This window comes from Drosophila yakuba, chromosome 3R (genome assembly GCF_016746365.2).
Source record: "Drosophila yakuba strain Tai18E2 chromosome 3R, Prin_Dyak_Tai18E2_2.1, whole genome shotgun sequence".
Classification (NCBI taxonomy): domain Eukaryota; kingdom Metazoa; phylum Arthropoda; class Insecta; order Diptera; family Drosophilidae; genus Drosophila; species Drosophila yakuba.
In genome coordinates, this window is record NC_052530.2 from 20,300,234 (window position 1) to 20,319,771 (window position 19,538).

Here is a 19,538-nt window from a genome sequence, read left to right on the forward strand (position 1 = left end):
TGTTGAAAGCATCATTAATTTTTTTGGTTTTTTTAGTTTTTATTTTTTGTTCGTCTCTCTTGATTCCGGCTTTATGCCTTTAGCTTTGCCTGCCACATAGTTGCAGGTAAGTATGATAATTGCTGAATGAAAGGAGAGAGAGAGAAAGATTCAGTGAAAAAAAAAGTGACCCATAATTACCCGGGCGGCAGAACAATCATGGGAAAACTTACTGAAAACTTGGCTCAGTCTCATACCATCACCACCACCCCTTCTCCACCTCCACCTCTAGACCACCACCCCCTGCCCCTTTCTCTGATTCTCTGTTATGTCTCTTATGAAGTACAATTATTTGAGCAATGCCATGTTTTATGATTATCTTGCCGTTTACACAGCACGCACAAAAAAAAATGAAGCAGGGGGAACTGAACTGAACTGAACTGAACTGAAGTCAAGCCATATTTTTGGTGACAATTCGCCGACTGGGAGATACCCAAAAATGAGTTTGTTAAGGTCATGAGCACTACTTTATTTTTGAGGAAAGAAAATCTCACTAGGCAGGAACTATAAGGCTATTAATTTTTATATACTGCATTTAGAACACATGAAAACCTATAACTTAATTGTTTGGTAGGATCTTTTTTATCAAAAATCTCACTAGCGAAGAACTCTGAAATTAATCATTTTTATATACTGCATTTAGAACAGATCAAAGCCCATAACTTAATAGTTTACTAGGATCTTTTTTATTAGAAATCCCATTAGTCAAGAACTCTAAAATTAATAATAATTATAAACTGCATTTAGAACACATTAAAACCAATAACTTAATGGTTTGAAAGGATCTTTTATATCATGAGATACTATAAATATTTATGCGTTAATGTAAAGCCTGCAAGTATTGCGCTATTTTACGAAACCCATCAAGCCCTACGAGTTACAGGGTATATGGGGCACCCCAGCATTCCAGTTTAAAGAGCAAAATCTCAGCAGGAGCAGGAGCAGAACCGATTGGGTCATTATTCTGGGCCCAGTTCCACACTCACGAGATAATAGTGCTCATCTCATCTTGGGTCCCTGCTCTTGCGGCAATTTGATTTTTTATTATCGCCGCCGTTCGACGGCCCTTTGTCCCCTGTTTTTTTTTTTATATATATTTTTTTTATTTTTTTCTGAACCTGAACTACAAGAACTACAAGTGCAGTGGCAAGAGCAAGTGCACCTTTATGGGTTTACTGTCTTTGTGAGAGGACCGGCTTTGTACCCTAACCTATGCTAATTAGAGCGACGGCCTCGGCCTTGTTTTTATGCGCCTTTTAGCGTGAACTGTCCGCTGATATTGCACTTGAGCCCCCCTTCCCCCATTACCCTCCCCGCCAACCACCGAAGTGGCGCATAAATTTTCTGCTTGACGTCAGCATGAATGTTTAATTAATGCCGCGACCAAGTTTCATGGGAAAAACTGCAGCGGAACAAACGGTTAGCCGGAAATTGGGAATTGGGTCCTGCAACTGCCGATTTGAGCTTGTTTCTTGTACTTTTTGTTTTTTTTCTTTTTGCTTTCTAGTTTTGTTTTATGAAATTCCGTTCTTTATTCATTGTTTTATTTGCGTGCAACCGCAGGACAGGTGGGCAAGTGGGCTTGGCAGGTGTATCGTGTCGCAGTGTTTTTTTTTTTGGGAGGGTGCAATGCCGCAAGCAATGCGTGACCATACGACGTTGAATCAAATTTGCTGCGACTGCATGCCGTACTGTACCAGAAAGACCAGATAGGTCACCATGGCCGACAGGAAGAACAGGGTCAGTTCGTTGGAGACCTCAAAGAGGCCCAAAGGAAACACGCGCAGCTCCTGCTGGTGCAGGCGGCCCAGGAAAAGCTCCAACTGAAGGATGGGAAGTTAATGAAGTTTAGTAGATAATAGCTACTGGACTTACCTTTCGGTGGTAGCTCTGACACTCAGTCACATAGTAGTTCTCGAAGCTCAAACGCCTTATCAATCGCGAACCACTGACCGCTGAATGAACGGACATGGTCAGCAGCAACACATCTATGAGCAGTTTGATCACCAAGCCCCAGAGATTGAAACTGTATTGGCTGCGAAGGATGGCATGGTAGGAAACCATGGACATGGCCAACAGACTTTGTACGAGGCTGAGAAAAAGTGGTACATCGAAGAGTCGCTGGAAACTGCGTGACACCTGATGGATCTCCTCATAGAGATACAAACACTTGTCCAAATTGGAGAGAGCTACTCGTGTGGGTTGCGAATTCAATGAATTATGCTGCCCATTCAGTGATCTTAGTTGGGCTCTCAGTTGGCAGTCAACGTAATTGTTCAAGTCCTTGTAGAGGACACCAATGCTGAGATAGCCAACAAAACACAAGTGTATTATCATGCCCGTGCTGACAGAGGTGTAGAAATCACTCAGCAAAGTGAGCAGCAACCAGGGTGAGGCCATCAATCGAAAGGCCATGAATACGAAAAGTAAGGAAAGTACCTTAAATAACATCAAAAGAAATTCAGCCCTATCACCGAATCGATTCTTCTCCGAATTTGTCAAAGTTCGCATGCGCCGAAAGAGCTGAAGAAATCGGTTGACCAGACTGAGCAGCTCCTGGCCAAACCAAAACTGCATCACCAGGATAACGCCACTGCAGATCAGACAACCCATCAATCGAACGCCAAAGAAAGCCCTTAGGTACATGTCCTCATATTGGCCAGACCATAGATCATAGCTATAGCCATAAAAGCAGCACGCCAAAAGTCTAATAACCAAGCAGATCCACAGGTAACTCCTTCGATTGATGGCCACCAACTGGGCGTCCTTTTGCTCAACTCGAAAGGTGATCACTCCAAAGACAGTTCCGTACAGAAAGCAACTGCGAAGGAGCAGCGCAGATATCCTGGAAACATTCAAACAGCGCAGTATTCGCGACATGACTGACAACCCGGATATCGCAAAGCCATCCATATACTTTATTTACCCATTAAGTAATTAGTTTGCCGACTGTTTGAGCACTTCTCGACTCCTATCTGGATTTGGTCTGCAATTTGGCTAATGACATAGTATATTAATTGTTACGCAGTGTTCACTATATTTATCTCACTTGTAGAAATATTACAATTTCAATTACAATTACATTTCAATTACATCTGCTTAATCTCACAATCGATTTGTTTGAATGCCGTACTGCACCACATACGTAAAATAGGTGATCATACTGGATAGAAAAAGCAAGATGACCTCGTTGGACACCTCGAATAATCCCAAGGGTCTTACGCGAAATTCAAAGAAGTTCAGGCGGCTCAAGAACATTTCCCACTGCAAACGAGAGAGGAACATATGTATATTGTAATGACCAGGATTACCATGAGATGCCTACCTTAACATGCCACTCCTTGTGGTCACTAATGGGGCAGTTCTCCAAACCCAAACGCCGCATCATTCGCGAACTACTGACCGCTTCGTGGACCGCCAAAGTAAGGAGTATCACATCTGCGAAACTCTTCACCACCAGACCCCACATTCCGATTTTGCGGGGATACAGCTCGGCCCGGATTATGACCTCATAGGATAGGATTATAGTACCAAACATCTTACCAAGAAGAGTTATCAGAACGGGCACTTCCAAGAGGCGATGAAATGTGCGGCCCACGCGTTCGATTTCGTCGTATACCGATATACACTCATCCACACGATACTCAACGATCCGCAGTTGCCTGCGACCCACAGGACCTCCGGCAGGACGTTCCAAGGATCGCAATTGCCGCCGCAGCTCAAAACGGGCGAATCTATTCACCTCGGAATAAAGCGCAGCTACACTGAGGTAACCCACGAAACCGATATGTATAATCATTAAAGAGCCAATTTCCAGAAATATTTCACATAGCATAGTGAACAAGGAGAGTAAGTCGGGTAGAGGCCACAGCTGGCACAGCTCACAGTACAGTTCGTAGACCAGGCAGATGAATTTGAATATTAGCAAGAAGAACTCCCGTTTGCCTCCAAATCCAAACCGTTTCAAGGACGACAATCGTCTGACGCGTCGAAAGAGCCGCAGGAAACTGTTGATCAGGCGGAGCAGCTCCTTTTCATAGCAAATCTGGACCACAATTATGCAGATGCCGCATATGAGACTGGCCGAAAGGCGCAGACATTGGAGCAACCACTCGTAGGGATCCTCGATATCCGCCACATGGGGGGCACAGAAACAGCACACAGTCGTGGCACTGATGAGTCGGAAACTCAGACACAACCATTTAAGCTCTGGCTTATTGCGTGCCACCAGGGAATTGTCCGAGGTCCTTTGGCCGATGTCAAAGCAAATCACTCCCAGGATCCGGCCATAGTGGTAACTGCAAAAGAGGATAACTGCGGAGAGAGCTGGCAGGCTCACCTTCTTCAGACGTTCAATCATGACTAAAGGCTCAGTTGTGCCTTCGAAATTTGTAAGTACATAGCTTAGTGATTCATTAATATACTTTATTTTCCATACAAGCTTGGTTTGTTTATTTACTTGAGCCACTTTATAAATGTTATGCTTTGCCTTAAGTCAATAATGATAATTGGATTGGGTCGATTAATAAGCTTGACATTGGTTATTAAAAGTTAACATAACATAAGTTAACAATTCTAAATTCAACTGTTTATAAGCTATTTCACTTCTTTTAGTTGGTTTCTGAAATTCCCAAATAAAAGTTACGTCTGCGATGCAGAATTACACATTGTGTTATAAAAACCAGATAGCAAACCATTCCAGATACAATGACCAGAAACAGTTCGTTGGACACATTGAAGAGGCCCAACAAGTTAACTCTGAACTCGTTTAGATTCAGTTGGCTAACAAACACTTCCACCTAAATCAAACAAAAGTATCTTATGAGCTGCAATATGCCATGATTAATAAGCTTACTCACCGATTTGATCCAGTTTTTTGACTTGCCAACAAAGAAAATATCCAGAGCTCGTTGCCGAGCTTGGCCAAATTGATTGACTGCTTCTTGAATGGCCAAAACAGGAAGGAGCGTTAGCAGTAAGTTTTTAAAAGACATCGACCAAACCCAGAAGTCAGAAAAGCCCAAATCGTTGATCATTTTATACAAAGCGATGAGCACTTGCAGGAGAGTCAGGAGTGCGCACAAAAATAGGTGAACATCGAAAATGTCCTGCAAGGAGCTAACTACAGTGGATATCTCCTTGAAAAGTGCCATCGATTTCTGTACCCTAGCTTTATGTTCTTTCCTTGAGGATGCCGTATGTAAACTTGACTCAAAACGCAGATTTTCGTTTAGCTCGGCGTACAGAATACCCAGGCTTAGGTACCAGATGAAAGCAAAGCACATGATCGAATAAGCGATGATATTCACATATGTGCAGCAAACCCACTGAATAATATGCTTAAGACCACGAAGTTCGCGTGCTATCACCATGATAAAAAGAAATTCTTGAGCTTGACAAAAAACTGAGAGAATGATAAGAAACAACTCTCTACCGCCTCCAAATTGACTTCTTCCTCCGCGGATGTGCAAAGATCTCTGCAGGCGAAATATGTCCAGAAATTGGTTAACCAACTGTGTCACTTCTGGGCCATGACAGATCTTCAAGTAAATCATTGACAAATAGCAGGGTATCGAAATCCCAAGACAAGTCAAGTGCAGCATTTTTTCACTGATTAGCATTCTGCCACAGATCCATTCAGCATACGTATATACATAGATGCAGAGTGGCACCAGTCTCAAGGTAACAGAAATCCACTTCCAACGCGAACTATTACTCCAAATTTCCTCCATCAACATATGATTATCCTTCTGCTTTCTAAATCGAAAGCAGACTAAGCCCATATATCTGGCGTATATGGACATGCAACGCAGAATTCCGACGGAACATTTTGAGGCCTTCATCTCACGAAAACAAAGGAGTTCCTATTTCCATTAATCCCGGCACGTAATTGACCATTCGTCGAGAAAATCATAGACTATCTTAGAGAATTTTGATAAAAGCTTTTCGATAAGGTCTCATTATTGTGTTGACAGGTTGGCGTGTTTATCTCTGCGACAGGTGATGGATTGGAAAGGAAAACAATCCAATCTATTTGACGAATATAAAAAAACCAATGCTGCTTAACACTTTGGGAGAACTCATTAGGAAAATTAAACTTGAGTTCTTTGCCATCGACTTGAAGTACTTAAACTGTATCGAAATGTAGTTACCATCATTTATTACAATAACCTTAAGTTCAGATAAACGTACATTTTAAGCCAAACAAAATACTTTATAATTATTTATCAACCGTGTCTGCATAACAAACTGTACAACAAAAACGAAGTAATTCAGTACTCCAGACATAATTAAAAGGAACCATTTGTTGGTTACGTCAAAAAGATTCGAAAGGCGGACCCTGAACTTGTACAGGTTTAGATGTGTCACGAATACTTCAACCTATGGAAAAAAAAAAAATAATAATAAATAATAAATTTGATTAAGGTTAACTGTTAACACACAATACTATAATATGTACACCCACCGATTTGTTCCAATCCGAGAAATCGCTTGCGAAGAATAGGCCCAAAGTGAACTCTTGAATGCAACTGAACTTATTTATGGCTCTTTGAATGGCCAAAATGAAAACAAACAAACGCAACGTCATGGTAATTATAATAGCCCAATGCCAATATTTTAAGAATTCCCAGTAGAAAAACATTTCTAGTGCTACAAAAATAATATAAGAAAACTTTTGAAATTGATCAAAAAGCAAGTATCCATTATTTACGCGCTGCAATGAAGTAACCACATCACAAATCTCGCTAAAATAGCACATTGTGTGTTTTAGCCTTTTTTGTGACTTATAGCTCAGTTTTATAAACTTCGATTCTTGGTGTAAATCCAAGCATAAGGATTTTTGCACCTCGGTATAAAGAACGCCCAAGCCAAGGTACGAAATAAAATGCACGTTTATAAGCATATTAATTGCAGTAGTGATGTAGCAATGACTTGCCCAAAATGCGATGTCTACAGCACCAAAAGTATTCCAATAAGATACAGATACAAAAATAAATTCATTAATTTGAATACCGAAAAAGATGACAATCATCAGTAGCTCTTGGCCACCTCCAAAACCTAATGCTTCTTTGAAGCATAAGGATCTTATTTGACTTTGAAGGTAAAGATATCGGTTTAGCAACTTAATCAGTTCGTGGCCATGGAAAATTTGTAGGTGACTCATGGATAAGCAGGTCGATGCTAAAACAATAACATGTAAAACATGAACCACCTGAGGAAATATCTCTTCAGTCCAAATAAACTGGTTGAACCGATAGAGGCAAATACAAAGCGGCACAAGTTGCTGGATCACGGCAAACCACTTCCACCACGACCGATCCTCCAAGGATATGACATCCTTTGAGCTCTTATATCGTACGGATACCAAGCCCATATAACTGGCAATAGACAACCATACGCGCACAATATTCGCATTTATATGGGCAGTATTCATTTTCCCAGCTTGGAACTTGACTTGAACTGGTTGACTTAGAACTGCGATTGGAATGGTTATGAAATGCGCACACTTGTTGGCAACTTGACAATCTTTCTTAAACAATCTTTCGTTTGACAATGACAAGTGAGAGTGATATTTCTAACTAGTGGGCTGTCAGAAGGTTTAAGTTCGAGTTCCCTGTGGGTTTTCTAATCTCGCAACTCGATGTCTGGTATTGAAAAGTTCCTTTTTGTTCCCTTCATTTTCCGGACTTAAAAAGGCTACTCAGCTGCCAGGGTCTCGACATCTCAATAACAAGGCAACACGTTTCCATTTTAAGATCACGTTTCAGAGATCTACGAGTACTTATGTATTAGGCTGTCCCTCCCTCAAGAGCCAAGTTGGCCTGCTCATCGGCTCATCTCACACTTTTGCTAGTGATTCACACGCTCACGATCCGCGGCAATGGGATGCGATCCTGGCTCTAAGCTCGCTCCATCTACGAGTTTGAGCCAATGTATATGACGCCCCCATTTCATGCCGTACGTGATCTTCCCCCGCCGTATCTTCTGCGCCACATCTTCGCTGTGCTATCCGAAAAACTGGGAACGATTACAGTGCGCATCTGAGAGATCTTTCGAGTCTGTCAAGCAGGGGGATTCCCCCTCGAGTGGCAATCCCCCCTCTCCACGCACACCCACGTTTGCCCCTCTGGGATTTTTCGCCTTTGTGTGGCATTTGAAAAGAATTTTCACGTTGTATGATTTATTTTTTTCCCCTCATCTTCTTTATTTTCTGTTCGCTTTGGTCGCTTTTTTTCTTTTTTTTTTTTCCTTTTTTGTAGTTTTTTTTTTTTTTTTGAGGGCAATTACAGTAACAACGCTTGGGCACGTACATTTTCCGGCATTGTACGAAAATTGTGGGAACAATCAACGAAATAAACAAAAGTGCTTTGCATGTCGTTGATTTGCCCAGCAAATTGCTCGAACTTGGCCATCTCAAATTGCTATGGCAACAGCAGCATCAACAGCAGTTGCAAAACAAGGCTATCTTATCAGGCCGAAGAGTGGAATACCTCAAAAAACTGAGTCTTACATACATATATCCAAAACTCAAAACAAATGCTGGGATATCCAAAACTTAAAACAAATGATAGGATTGTTTGATATAAAGGATTTATTTATGTATGTACAGGATCTTTTGTATATATCTCATATTAATGTAGTTTAAAATGAGAATTATTATGAGTACGATCATTAGTTACATCGTATTATCATTGATTAGCGTTCAGATAAGATACTGAAATCTCCATTTGATTGTCTTTATAAATTTCTATCATATTATGCATATAATTTATATTATGCAGATGATTCAAAATAACTTTCGATCTACAGCTTTCGAATAATAAAGTAACCGATTAAGTAACTGATAAGCCCGCAATGGAAGGGTATAGCCAATGATCCGAGTCGAGTGGGGCCAAGGCGAAGATGCGAAGCCACAAGTTGGTCAGGAGATTAGAGCATTGGCCGATGGAGCCAGCTCCACAGTGCTCCTCATTTTTTCCCCTTTGCTGACCTCACGTCATGCGGGATTGCCGAAGGTGCGAGCGAGATGGGGAGTGGGGGCACACACTTCAGGGCTGATTGATTTCATTTTCATATGTACATATGTATATAATGTATGTACATGCACATAGATGCAAACATACATGCGTACATACTGACTGGATGTCAGATGGCCTTGGCTCGCTTTTCACGCTTTTCCAGACATTGCACCCCACTCGAATGCAGCCGCTGACATTAATGGTGATTAATGCGAAAACGGAATGCAATTAAATTCCGCCGTTTGGTCGTGCCATAAATTATTGTGATTTTGCAGTGTACGAAAAGTCAAATAAAGTGTGAAAGCAAGAAGAAATAGAGAAGCAATTCCTACGACAAAGTACAAACACCCTGTATTTCGTTGTTTTTTTTTTTTTCAAATATACCGTTATGGCAGAAAGAGATGGCGCGCTCAAATCGACGTCATAAATTTTGCTTTGCAGCTTTGAATTTATTGCGTGGCGAATGCACAAAAAACGCGAATTGCGAATTGCGGCCAACGCGACTTTGCCGAGAGTACAAACACCTTTAGCTCTCTTTCTCTCCCCTTCTCATTCCCGCACACATAGCCCACAATGGCGGGCAAATTAATAGGGCTTGCGATCTTGAGAAACGGCTCTAAAAGCTAATAATCGAAAAGTTGTGCCATTCTGCCATATCTTTTCACTTTTAAATAAGAAAGTCTAGTGATCTTTTAAGGTAAGCTTCTTTTTTCCCTTTTGCAAGTTATTTGAATGGATAATTTCTTTAATCCATTAAGAATCCAGCCGAATTCATTCAATTAATATTAATTTCTCTGATTTATCACGATATTGGGAAATCAACTTATACTTATACAACTTATACTTTTCTAGCAATTTTCAAAGAAAATGTTGTTATGTCTAGAACTTTAAATTCAAATAGTCGCTGCTTATTGATTTCACCTTGAGTGCTATTACTACATCCAGAATTGTACGCCTGAGCTCTGTTGCGTTACGTGAATGCGTATGTGTGTATGTGAGTGTGTGTGTGTGAATGTGTGTGTGTGTGATTGCAATGCGAGTGCAGAGCCATTAAAATCTTGAAATTGCATGCTAATAACCGTACCAGACCGCTAGTTAAGTGGGCAAATATGTTGTACATGCTTGTTACTAAATGCAGGGCATGTAATTTGCCATTCTGCCAGCAGTGCCATTATTATAGCTTATTGCATTCTTGATTCGCTCAAGAGAGCAGTGCTAAATGCTTGAAATGGCAATGGTTGCTAGAAACTTTCTAATCACTACAACTATTTTATCCGGTTGAAGAGCGTTTTTAGTTGCTTTAACATGAACAAATGATTTCTGTAAATCCGTAATCCACATCCGCTTGATTAGGAGGATGAATGTGGGTTAAATGCGAACGTTGGCCAGCATCAATCATCATCAAACGCCCAACGATCGTTTTGTTCGCCGGAAGTCGCAGCCAATCTAATATTAAGTGCCCACTCCACTCCACCAGCTAAACATTGTAGATACAACACACACACATTAACATTTGTACGAATAGCACACAAATTACGACTAGAAAGCATTTTCCGAAATGTCCGCGGGCCAAATGCACATGTGTTCCCATTGAGAGAGCCCCCGATAGCCCACAGTGAAGCCTCTCAAATTGCTGCGCTTGATTAGCGATGAAAGCGAACATGGGAAAGCACACTAATTGGAAAGGGTCTACACTTCCTTTCCTATCCACTTCACTTTTTGATTGCCCACCAAACCTCTGCATCGAATGTAATTAGAACAGTGAGGACTCGAAAAAAGAAAACTACAATTTAAATCGGTCATATAGAAACTTCTTTACATACATATCTAAGGAAAATGGTCATTAAATGGATGTACATACATACTTGATAAAGATGATGATATATAATAATTTTCTACAATTTTATAATAAATGGAGAGTCATCATGCCATTCAGGTAACGTTGGGCGCCACTTCTTCCAATTTCTTCGCTTATTATCGGGCATTCACTGTGCGCGGAAACAATAGAGCGGCTCTTGTCTAATGGAGAAACTGTTGCATCCGCAGCCCGAGGTTCGAAAGCTGAGTCATCCCATCCACTTATGGATCTTTCCATCTTTCCCCGCTTTTCTTTACGCTTGAGAATTATCACGCCATCTCGGCCCAAAAGGGCTCCACAAAACTCCACCCGGCCAATGTAGGCAAATAAAAAGCTTTTAAACGTTTTTTTTTTGTTTTACATTTGTATTTTTAAGAGTTTTTTTGTTTTGGTTTTTTTTTCTGATACTCTCTTTGCTTGAGAGGTACAGTAGAATAGTTTTTTTCTTTTTTCATCTTGCTTTCGTACAAAGTTTTTAAGGAAATATGCACAGTATTTGTTGTTGTTTTTGTGGGTTTTCGCATTTAGCTGCTTGGAGTTTTGGTAATACTCCGTACAATATACACAGTTTGGTTGTTCAATATAGATTTTCGAAAAAGGGGGGGAGGGTTTCTTAAAGGGGAAATAATTTGGCCATAGACACGAAGTTATTATACATAGACAGTACATACAATTTAAAATGTCACATCGAAAATGTACATACAATAAATATGAGTACAGAGTGGGTGGGTGTGTGTATGTGTGTAAAAGTGTGTGTGTGTGGGGTGTGAATGAGAGGGGGTGTGTGTATGTGTGTGAGAGAGTGTGTGTTTGTTTGAGGGCTAAGAAGAATTTTTAAATAATTTCAATTATAATTACATTTAGATAAACAAAATAATAAAATTGTTTTTAATAATTGAGATCATGACACAAAGTAAATTGTAAATACTTTTGGCACACGCGTGCATCTGGACCCGAAAACACGCTGAGAACGCTTGAATTGGTTTGGGTTGGGGTTTAAAGTCTATATAATGGATGCATGGCGCCGTCGATCGCTTGTCTAACATTAGCACGTATCCATAACTTAATAATTTCCATTATAAGACCGATATCGCCATGCATCCGGATATATTACTATTATTAATTATTAATCATAGTTTTGTTTTTTGTTTTTTTTTGCCTGTTTTTGGCCGTGCACGCGCGCCGATCTTTTCTGGGTTTTTTGTTTTGTTGTTGTTTCTGATTGGCTTTTTTTTTTTCATCATATTTTTTTTTTTGTTTTTTTTCATTCACTTAATCATTTTTTTATGCAACAACATTTTGGGACAAGTCTTGGTTTAAAACAAACGTACGATCCATACACAAATGCATCTGTGTATGGCGGGGGTACAAAAAAATAAACAAATTATTTTAGAAATTAAAATTACATTTACAATAAATATCATATATTGCAATTATTGCTCCACCAGGGGCCATTCGCCGTCGTCATCGTCATTCTTGATCCGATTCCCGATCCCAAGTTACTGCTTCTGATCTGCCAATTCGCTAGTACCATTATCCACATTGTTAATCATATTCCTGTTATTGTTGCTGCTGCTGATGATGATGCTGTTGTTGTCGTTGTTGTTGTAACTATTCTTGACGTTGGCTTTCGAAATACCCTTAACGGCCTTGCGAACGTTGTACATGCCTGGAAAAGATAAGAAAAAGGGGGTAAACGTTTAGTATTTGGCATTGTTAAATAGCTAAATAAATTACTATGACTAATCACACTGCAAAAGGGAAATGGGAAAACAAAACTAAAAGTGCCAGCGTCATATTTGACCTTCAGGAGGCAAAAGGGAAAGCAATACAACAAAGTGCAGCGAATCCAATTGGGAATACTATACTGCATACGTGTCAGTTGTCAGTGGGTGTGATTCGTTTCTTCACGGACAGCCTTCTTATCGCCGTGGAATTATGCACACTTGTGCAAGCCCCATGATAGTAGAGCTGTACTCAGAGAGTACAGTAAACCTGTACCTGGTCGGCTGGCCGATATACTAAATGTCATGGTCACAGCGATAAGCGCAATCGGTAAACTGCATTTGTCTGGGATGCAATCAATCGTTATTAAAATTGAAAAAATATCCCAAAAATCATTTCAAGCACATAAAAGTTTCTTTAAATTTGTAACTTATTCACAAAGAATGTCATCTCCACGGTTAAAACTGTCAATTCAAAAGCTAAATGTCAGTTTGAGTTAGAGCGCTGCGACTGTACTTCTATCAAACCTCGATCACTGGCAGCTGCGGTTGCCTCATCACGTAAACCGCTAGAGCTTACACGATCGTACAAAGACGCTCACCAAACCGCAGACACTGCGCAGTGACCTAAAAGCTGAATAGCCGCAAGACTTTCTTAGAAAACCGAATACTTAAGCACACTAAACCATCTATTATAATTATGGTATTAAGAAAAATATGAATGAAAAATTATGGAATTATAGAACCATCATAGAAAAACAATGATTCTTTGAAATTGAAAGTTTCTTGCCATTACGCTTATTTAAAGCCAAGGTTTAATTTTGAAGTTAATGTAAATAAATAAAGTTAAGATGCTGTGCCAAATGTATCCAGTAAAGTGGAACGAAAAGCGCAACAAGTGGAAACCCGAACTTTTTGGGCGTTACAAACGTGTGCCTGAAACGCTAAAGCCCCCGAGAAAGAGAAGGGAAATCGCTGGCAGCCAAAGAGTCGCGCTTCTGGCGATATAATCAAATGTACAGTTATAGAAAATTATAAGCCAGCGACAAAGAACGTCAAGCGAAACAGAGGCGAAGAAGAAGAAGGAAGGAAAAACGGCAAAACGATCGTTTCCATTGTAAAAAGCGGGCGGATAGCAAGAGAGAGAGGTGGGGAGGGCGGAGGGTGGTTGTGCGTTTACCGTTATCATTATGAGCACGCCGCTCCAACTAGTTAGCTCTGTCTCGCTCCATCTTGCACAACAACAAGACGCGTTTTGTTTACGAAATGTGTGTGGAGAGAGAGTCGGCGATGAAAACAAAGAATTCCCATTATAAATATTTATGTGGGAGCCCACGAGAGAGTTTCTGCATGCATAATTAGAAAACATAAATTTCAAGGGAAATCACAAACATAATCGTGCTTTTTGGGGCGTGGCCAAGAAGGCCGAGCAAAACATAATCACGAAAGCCAAATAGACCGCTTAGAAAACATCATTTCCGTATTAATAATAACATACAAACATACATAGGTACAAGGGAGATGCTGTAAATTGTTAGTGAAATATGTAAAATACCGAAGTAGATCATATGAATCATCATAGCATAGAAATATTTCCTATAGAGCGCCAACTGTTTGGTAAAAGTACAGTGGTGACCAAAACATGGCAAAAAAATAAAAAATAGAACAACAACACACGATAGCAAGAAATGGCGAGATAACAGAACTTTTCTTTAATTGATTTGTTTTTGTTCGCTCCGCCTTTCGACGCGTTTTTCGGACCTGCCACAAAAGTACACAGCACAACAAAACACAACATTTGGCGCTGCTGTACTTACGCGAATTGCGCTCGATGGTGTGCGTGACCTTCACGACGAGTTTTGAAAAACATCCAGCCAGCAACGTGCGTGCGTAGTACTACTACGCATAATAACGCACACACACACACACTCACACACGCGGCAAGCTTATCAGCGAAGACGACTAAAAATAAACACGAAAATAAGAAATTCGCGCCAAAACGCAGACAAACAGAGAGAGCGAGAGCGAGCAACACAAAATCTGCTTTCGCTCTTTGAAAACGTATCTCTCTACGTGCGTTTGCGTGTGTGTGTATGTGTGTGAGTGGGCTGACGTCGTCGTATAAGAGCGAGCGGATTGTTGTTGTTTCCCTCTGGTTGAGATTGCGTTTGTCGTTGTGGGTGCGGCCTTTACAAGAGAAGGGGAAGTGGGGAGCCCACAGACACAACTACAGTGAACCCATGTACAGTCGCCATGGTCGTGTGCCAAGTAGTTGATTTTTTGTTGTTTTTATTATTCCTCTGGCAAACTGCAGCAGCTAGCAACAACAAAAACAAGAATCATGAAAACCAGAAGGCGTTGGCGCTGATTTAAATTTAATTGAGGTCTCTCAATTAATTGCCTTTTGCATTTTACGCTTCTTCTGTTCACTTTTCTGTTGCAATCTCTTTTCGCGAAAGAAAGATGGAAAGATTTTTGGCGCGCGATTGTTATTCAACAGTTTTTATTTTGACGTACAGTTTGTTGTTTAGCTTTTTCGCTTTGACACACTGCCAAACCAAAGACAAACTGGCGACCAGCTCGCTCTCTCTCTTTCTGCCCTGCTCTCCCTCTCTCTCTCGCTCTCACTCTCTGATTGCCACGCTATCAGCGAAATATCAGCGCTAAGTAAAGCAGCCATACATACATATATGTATATAACAATATGTCAAAAATTTAAGGTACAGTCGAACGTCCATAAACGAGGCTTTTTATTACTTTTATTGTAAATCAATAGAATTATTTAATATTTCTCTCTTTTGTTGGTAAAACTTGAGGCAATAGAAATTCCTTATGTATATTTGTACATTTTATTGTTCAATAATTTCAAATACCTTTATTATTACAAACTGTAAATGCTTTCAAATAAGTTATAAATAATATTTAAATAATATTTATTAAATATCCATTCAAATTTGTCTCAAACAAGTACAGCAATGGACCTACAATAATACTTAACGTTGTAGGTTTAGTTTACTTTTTTTCAATCCAGAAATCCTAGACATGCAGAATTGATAAGAAGTGTAAACTGTGCGATGAAATCGAAGTGCGAATAAAAACCGTAGCGTTTTTGTTTCGCAAAGTGGTTAGGAAGCAGGGGGCCAAAATGGAGATGTGCAAAATAACAAACTCCTATCAAAACAAAAACCGAAAAACAAGCTTTCAATATAGAGAAACGAATTTAAGCTACTACGAAAAAAAAGAAAACGTGATTGAAATTTGAAAGTTTGTGTGGCGCGTTGATGAGGAAGAGCTGCCAAACAAATCGATAAGGAAAAAGGGGAAACTAACGGCACTAAAGCCAACGCAACACCACACACACACACACACACACCAGAGTGCATTTTGTGTGCACAGTTGTTGCAAATATTGATTCGAGCCCTTAGCTTAGTTAAATAACCAAACAAAGGGCCAATAATAAACACAACAGCACGGTCTGAATGATTGGAACTTTCAGACATCAGAAGACTGCATCCATGTTTTGAAAACTGTGTTTTCCAACTTTAGTTTTCAAGTAAAAACAGTTGAAATTTATTAGTTTTTCAACAAGTAAAAACAGTTGAAAGTTCAAGTGTATTTATTTACAAACAATTACCTATTGAAATACATACATCTATTACACATGAAGCTGTCACAAAATCTGCAGTGAATTTGCTGCAGTTTGAAATACATATGTACATACACCCAAGTAAATAAAGTAAAAAGGTTTATCCATCAGATATGTACATGAATCCCAATTCACTTTCGAGTAACCAAAAAGATGAATCCGCAGGATACGCACGTGAATGAACCCACAACGAATCGGGAAAACTACCCAGAAGCGAAGAGGAAAGAGAGGACAGAGGGAAGTGACAATAAGAATTAACGCAGAAGGGGAATAACGAAATTAGAAAAATCAGAAAACAGGGGTGGTTTTTTTTCGACTAAGCGAACGAATTTTATAAGGGTGAGGACTGTGGCAAAGGACGAGCACAAAACAAGGAGCGCAAGAGGAAGGAATAACGGAAAAGGCAACTAAAATCAGGTGTCTGCTTATTGGACATTCTATATAAGAAGTATGTACATGGACCTTCAGTAAATAGAACCTTTAGCATATATGGAATACATACAAAAAGTGTGGAGATCTATGAGAAATTCAAGGACAATATGAGTCTTTTTTAATTCTTCATGTTTCAATCTATTCGCGTTCTCTATTCTAACATTTACATATGTTGGTGATTCTTGGGAAAATCGAACTATCTATATATCTACTACCATACAAATCAGGGGGGAAAATATAGCGTACCTTTGAGGCCTTGTGGCTGCGTCGCATATGGCTTTTGGCCATGTCTCGTGCTGTTGGCCAATTCCGCACTGCTCTTGCTTTTCTGGAGTATCAGCTGTGCGCTGGCGGAGATCTGGGCGGGAGTCAGGGCCATGCCCCTCGGCGCTTCGCTGACTGCCTTCGGATTGCACTCATCAGCATCGCTGCTGGGTATCATCTGTGTGGTTGGATACCTCATTCCGCGCAGCGCATGGGCATCCGTATCCGTACCCCTAACCGCAGCGGCATCCGCATCGCGACGGGCCTCCAGCTGGATGTCGAATCCGTAGCGCTCCTTGACGTACAATCGCTTCATGTGCTGCTCCTGGGCCAACAGCTGATCGATCTCCGAGTCCCTGGGTGCGGTATTGAATAGATTGCGACGGATTCTCTTCTTCTCCGAGTTGCTGGGCGGTGGGCGTGGCACGGGAGCGGCATGTGGATGACCCAAGCCCATCGGCGGACACAGCATGGCCATGTTTTTTTTTTTTTGTATTACTTGTTTCCTTTGCTTTGTTTAAACTTTAGGTATTTTTGCACTTTTTTTTTTTTTGGTTTATTGCTTTGCAAGTATTCTCGCTTTGTTTCTTTCTGCTTTCGGCTTTCACTTGAACTTTCACAGCAAACACTGCGCGAAACTCACGTACGCATTTTAGGCATTGCAATTGCAGTTTCAATCGGTTTTTCTACCGCTGGCGAATTTTGGTTGTGCTTTTCGTTTTTGGTATCGTGGAGAGCTGTAGCGTAACTTTACGACTTTCACGCGAGCCGCGAGAGAGAGAGCGAGCGAATAGAGCGCAGTTGGTGCAGACGCAAACGACCGAATTCGTGGACAATCGACGACCGAAGTCCCGCAGTGAGCGGTGCTCCTTGCCTTATATACGGTGCAGTGTGACCAGTTTCGGTCGCGCCGATTTGGGCGATGAATTCGTTAACATTACTTTCGCTTTTCAAAAACGGTCACTCTGCGCTCTTACTCTCTCTCTCTCTCTCTTCAGCTCTTAAGGCGCTCTCTCTTACGTTTGAGTAACATTAACATTGGTGGGAATTGTTGTGGGTAGAAATAATAATAAAAGGGAAATCCTTGAATGAAAATAAACTAGATAAAATTTCAAAAATTATACATCAAAATTAATAAAGTTCGTACAGTTGGCTTAAAAATATGTTTCCTAACAATTTGCGGTCTGGCATTTGTGCGCTCTCTTTCACTGTTAACTGCAGCACGTTAGTGCGGTGACGTCATAAATTACATTTACTTCCTTCATTTCATAAAATGTGATAATCTAATTTTTAAAAAACTTAAGTTTTAAATATAAAAACAAAACAAAAGTGAATCAAATTGAATGCCATTATCAGATCCCAAAAATGATACTGTTTCCAAGTCGTTGTATTTTCTACACAAGGTTAGACATAAAACTGAATTGCATCGAAAGCAAACATATGATGAATTCAAAGTAGTTTATAAATGAATTCAATGACGTCATAACGCGCGATTAGTAACTTCACACAATGCTGCAATTCATCTATGCTATCTAATGCTTTCAATCCAAAAGAGATACTTTCCTTCTATTTGTAAATAGTGTTTGTAGACCTACGATATTGGCTCTATTTACATGTAACAATTATGGAAAGTGAATCTGTTTTTTGTGTGCCACTTATAGGCCGTGTAAATACAATTAGTTATGCTAGCGACTAAGTACTAGTTGCTATTTACCCAGCACAAATACCAAGCTAAACGCTAACTAACTGATATGTTAGCGCGTTTGGTGTTTTGGGCCCTAACTCAAGGTCGAGCTTGGGCTTCATGCGGCATTAAACGGGCTAATTGGCCAGACGTGGCTAGAACAAATTGGCAGCGACCGGAATAGGTACAAATTCTGGCTACAATCTGTATAATAGAGGGGCTAAAACACTTTCGCGCTTGCGGTGCCAATTCAAGCGTATCTCGAACAAACGAAAGTGAAAAGAGTTGAAAAACCGCATAGAAATAGTGGTTAGTGGTAGTGGTATTGGTTGGTAGTATACTACCAACTATAGTTGGCAACACACACACTGGCATCAATAATGTGGGCCACAAGTCATTTCAATTTCAATAATGCTGAGTCAGCCGAGCCACCGAATCACCCATCACCATCTCCATCTCCATTTCCATTTCCATCTGGGGAACTGGGCTCACCACTCCACTCCACTGGAGGAGCAGCTGGTGTTACCTCGAATCTTTAGGCCCATTTCGTCTGCTCCGGAGCGATTAGTCATTTTAAAGAGTGCCCTGGACAAAGGCCGCGCCCAAAGGATTGCGATTTATTATTGTTTTCAGGCGTACAGTGGGCCCTCGCAAAGAGAAATGCTAAAAGAACAGAGGTTTTATAAGAAATGCTAAAAGAACAGAGGTTTTATAGGGATTTGCGCGGGAATGGATTCTTGGATCCTTGGATCTTTGTATGTAAATTTAACTTATATCTTTAGATGTATCTTTATCTTAAAATTTATATGTATCTTTATCTTAAATCTTTAAATGTATCTTATACATATACCTTATATTCATATGTACCTTT

At 40.3% G+C, this 19,538-nt stretch overlaps 4 protein-coding genes across 4 annotated transcripts; all 4 read right to left on the reverse strand.

Moving 5' to 3' along the window:
- Positions 1–1,522: 1,522 nt before the first annotated feature.
- On the reverse strand, positions 1,523–2,989 carry LOC6537651 (putative gustatory receptor 93b). The gene is made up of 2 exons (XM_002098160.2): positions 1,915–2,989; positions 1,523–1,862 (listed from the first exon to the last, which is right to left on the reverse strand). Exons 1-2 carry the CDS (start codon positions 2,950–2,952, stop codon positions 1,704–1,706), a joined length of 1,197 nt encoding a protein of 398 aa, XP_002098196.1. The 5' UTR covers positions 2,953–2,989; the 3' UTR covers positions 1,523–1,703.
- A 63-nt stretch (positions 2,990–3,052) lies between these two features.
- Positions 3,053–4,419, reverse strand: LOC6537652 (putative gustatory receptor 93c). Its single transcript, XM_002098161.2, has 2 exons — positions 3,365–4,419; positions 3,053–3,303 (listed from the first exon to the last, which is right to left on the reverse strand). Exons 1-2 carry the CDS (start codon positions 4,397–4,399, stop codon positions 3,145–3,147), a joined length of 1,194 nt encoding a protein of 397 aa, XP_002098197.1. The 5' UTR covers positions 4,400–4,419; the 3' UTR covers positions 3,053–3,144.
- Positions 4,420–4,439: 20 nt separating this feature from the next.
- On the reverse strand, positions 4,440–6,153 carry LOC6537653 (putative gustatory receptor 93b). The gene is made up of 2 exons (XM_002098162.2): positions 4,899–6,153; positions 4,440–4,838 (listed from the first exon to the last, which is right to left on the reverse strand). The coding sequence occupies exons 1-2, from the start codon at positions 5,880–5,882 to the stop codon at positions 4,650–4,652; spliced, it is 1,173 nt and encodes a 390-aa protein (XP_002098198.1). The 5' UTR covers positions 5,883–6,153; the 3' UTR covers positions 4,440–4,649.
- Positions 6,154–12,323: 6,170 nt separating this feature from the next.
- Positions 12,324–17,843, reverse strand: LOC6537654 (gliolectin). The gene is made up of 2 exons (XM_002098163.4): positions 16,966–17,843; positions 12,324–12,586 (listed from the first exon to the last, which is right to left on the reverse strand). The coding sequence occupies exons 1-2, from the start codon at positions 17,459–17,461 to the stop codon at positions 12,417–12,419; spliced, it is 666 nt and encodes a 221-aa protein (XP_002098199.1). The 5' UTR covers positions 17,462–17,843; the 3' UTR covers positions 12,324–12,416.
- Between the last annotated feature and the right edge of the window lie 1,695 nt (positions 17,844–19,538).

What these genes read in the sequence shown, in the direction of transcription:
- LOC6537651 (XM_002098160.2), bottom strand. Translation starts at nt 2,952, where the DNA reads ATGGATGGCTTTGCGATATCCGGGTTGTCAGTCATGTCGCGAATACTG. An exon ending in GTCAGAGCTACCACCGAAAG is followed by an intron (nt 1,863 to 1,914) that starts GTAAGTCCAGTA and finishes CCCATCCTTCAG; the next exon opens with TTGGAGCTTTTCCTGGGCCG.
- LOC6537652 (XM_002098161.2), bottom strand. Translation starts at nt 4,399, where the DNA reads ATGATTGAACGTCTGAAGAAGGTGAGCCTGCCAGCTCTCTCCGCAGTT. An exon ending in ACAAGGAGTGGCATGTTAAG is followed by an intron (nt 3,304 to 3,364) that starts GTAGGCATCTCA and finishes TCTCGTTTGCAG; the next exon opens with TGGGAAATGTTCTTGAGCCG.
- LOC6537653 (XM_002098162.2), bottom strand. Translation starts at nt 5,882, where the DNA reads ATGAAGGCCTCAAAATGTTCCGTCGGAATTCTGCGTTGCATGTCCATA. An exon ending in CAAAAAACTGGATCAAATCG is followed by an intron (nt 4,839 to 4,898) that starts GTGAGTAAGCTT and finishes TGTTTGATTTAG; the next exon opens with GTGGAAGTGTTTGTTAGCCA.
- LOC6537654 (XM_002098163.4), bottom strand. Translation starts at nt 17,461, where the DNA reads ATGGCCATGCTGTGTCCGCCGATGGGCTTGGGTCATCCACATGCCGCT. An exon ending in GCAGCCACAAGGCCTCAAAG is followed by an intron (nt 12,587 to 16,965) that starts GTACGCTATATT and finishes TATCTTTTCCAG; the next exon opens with GCATGTACAACGTTCGCAAG.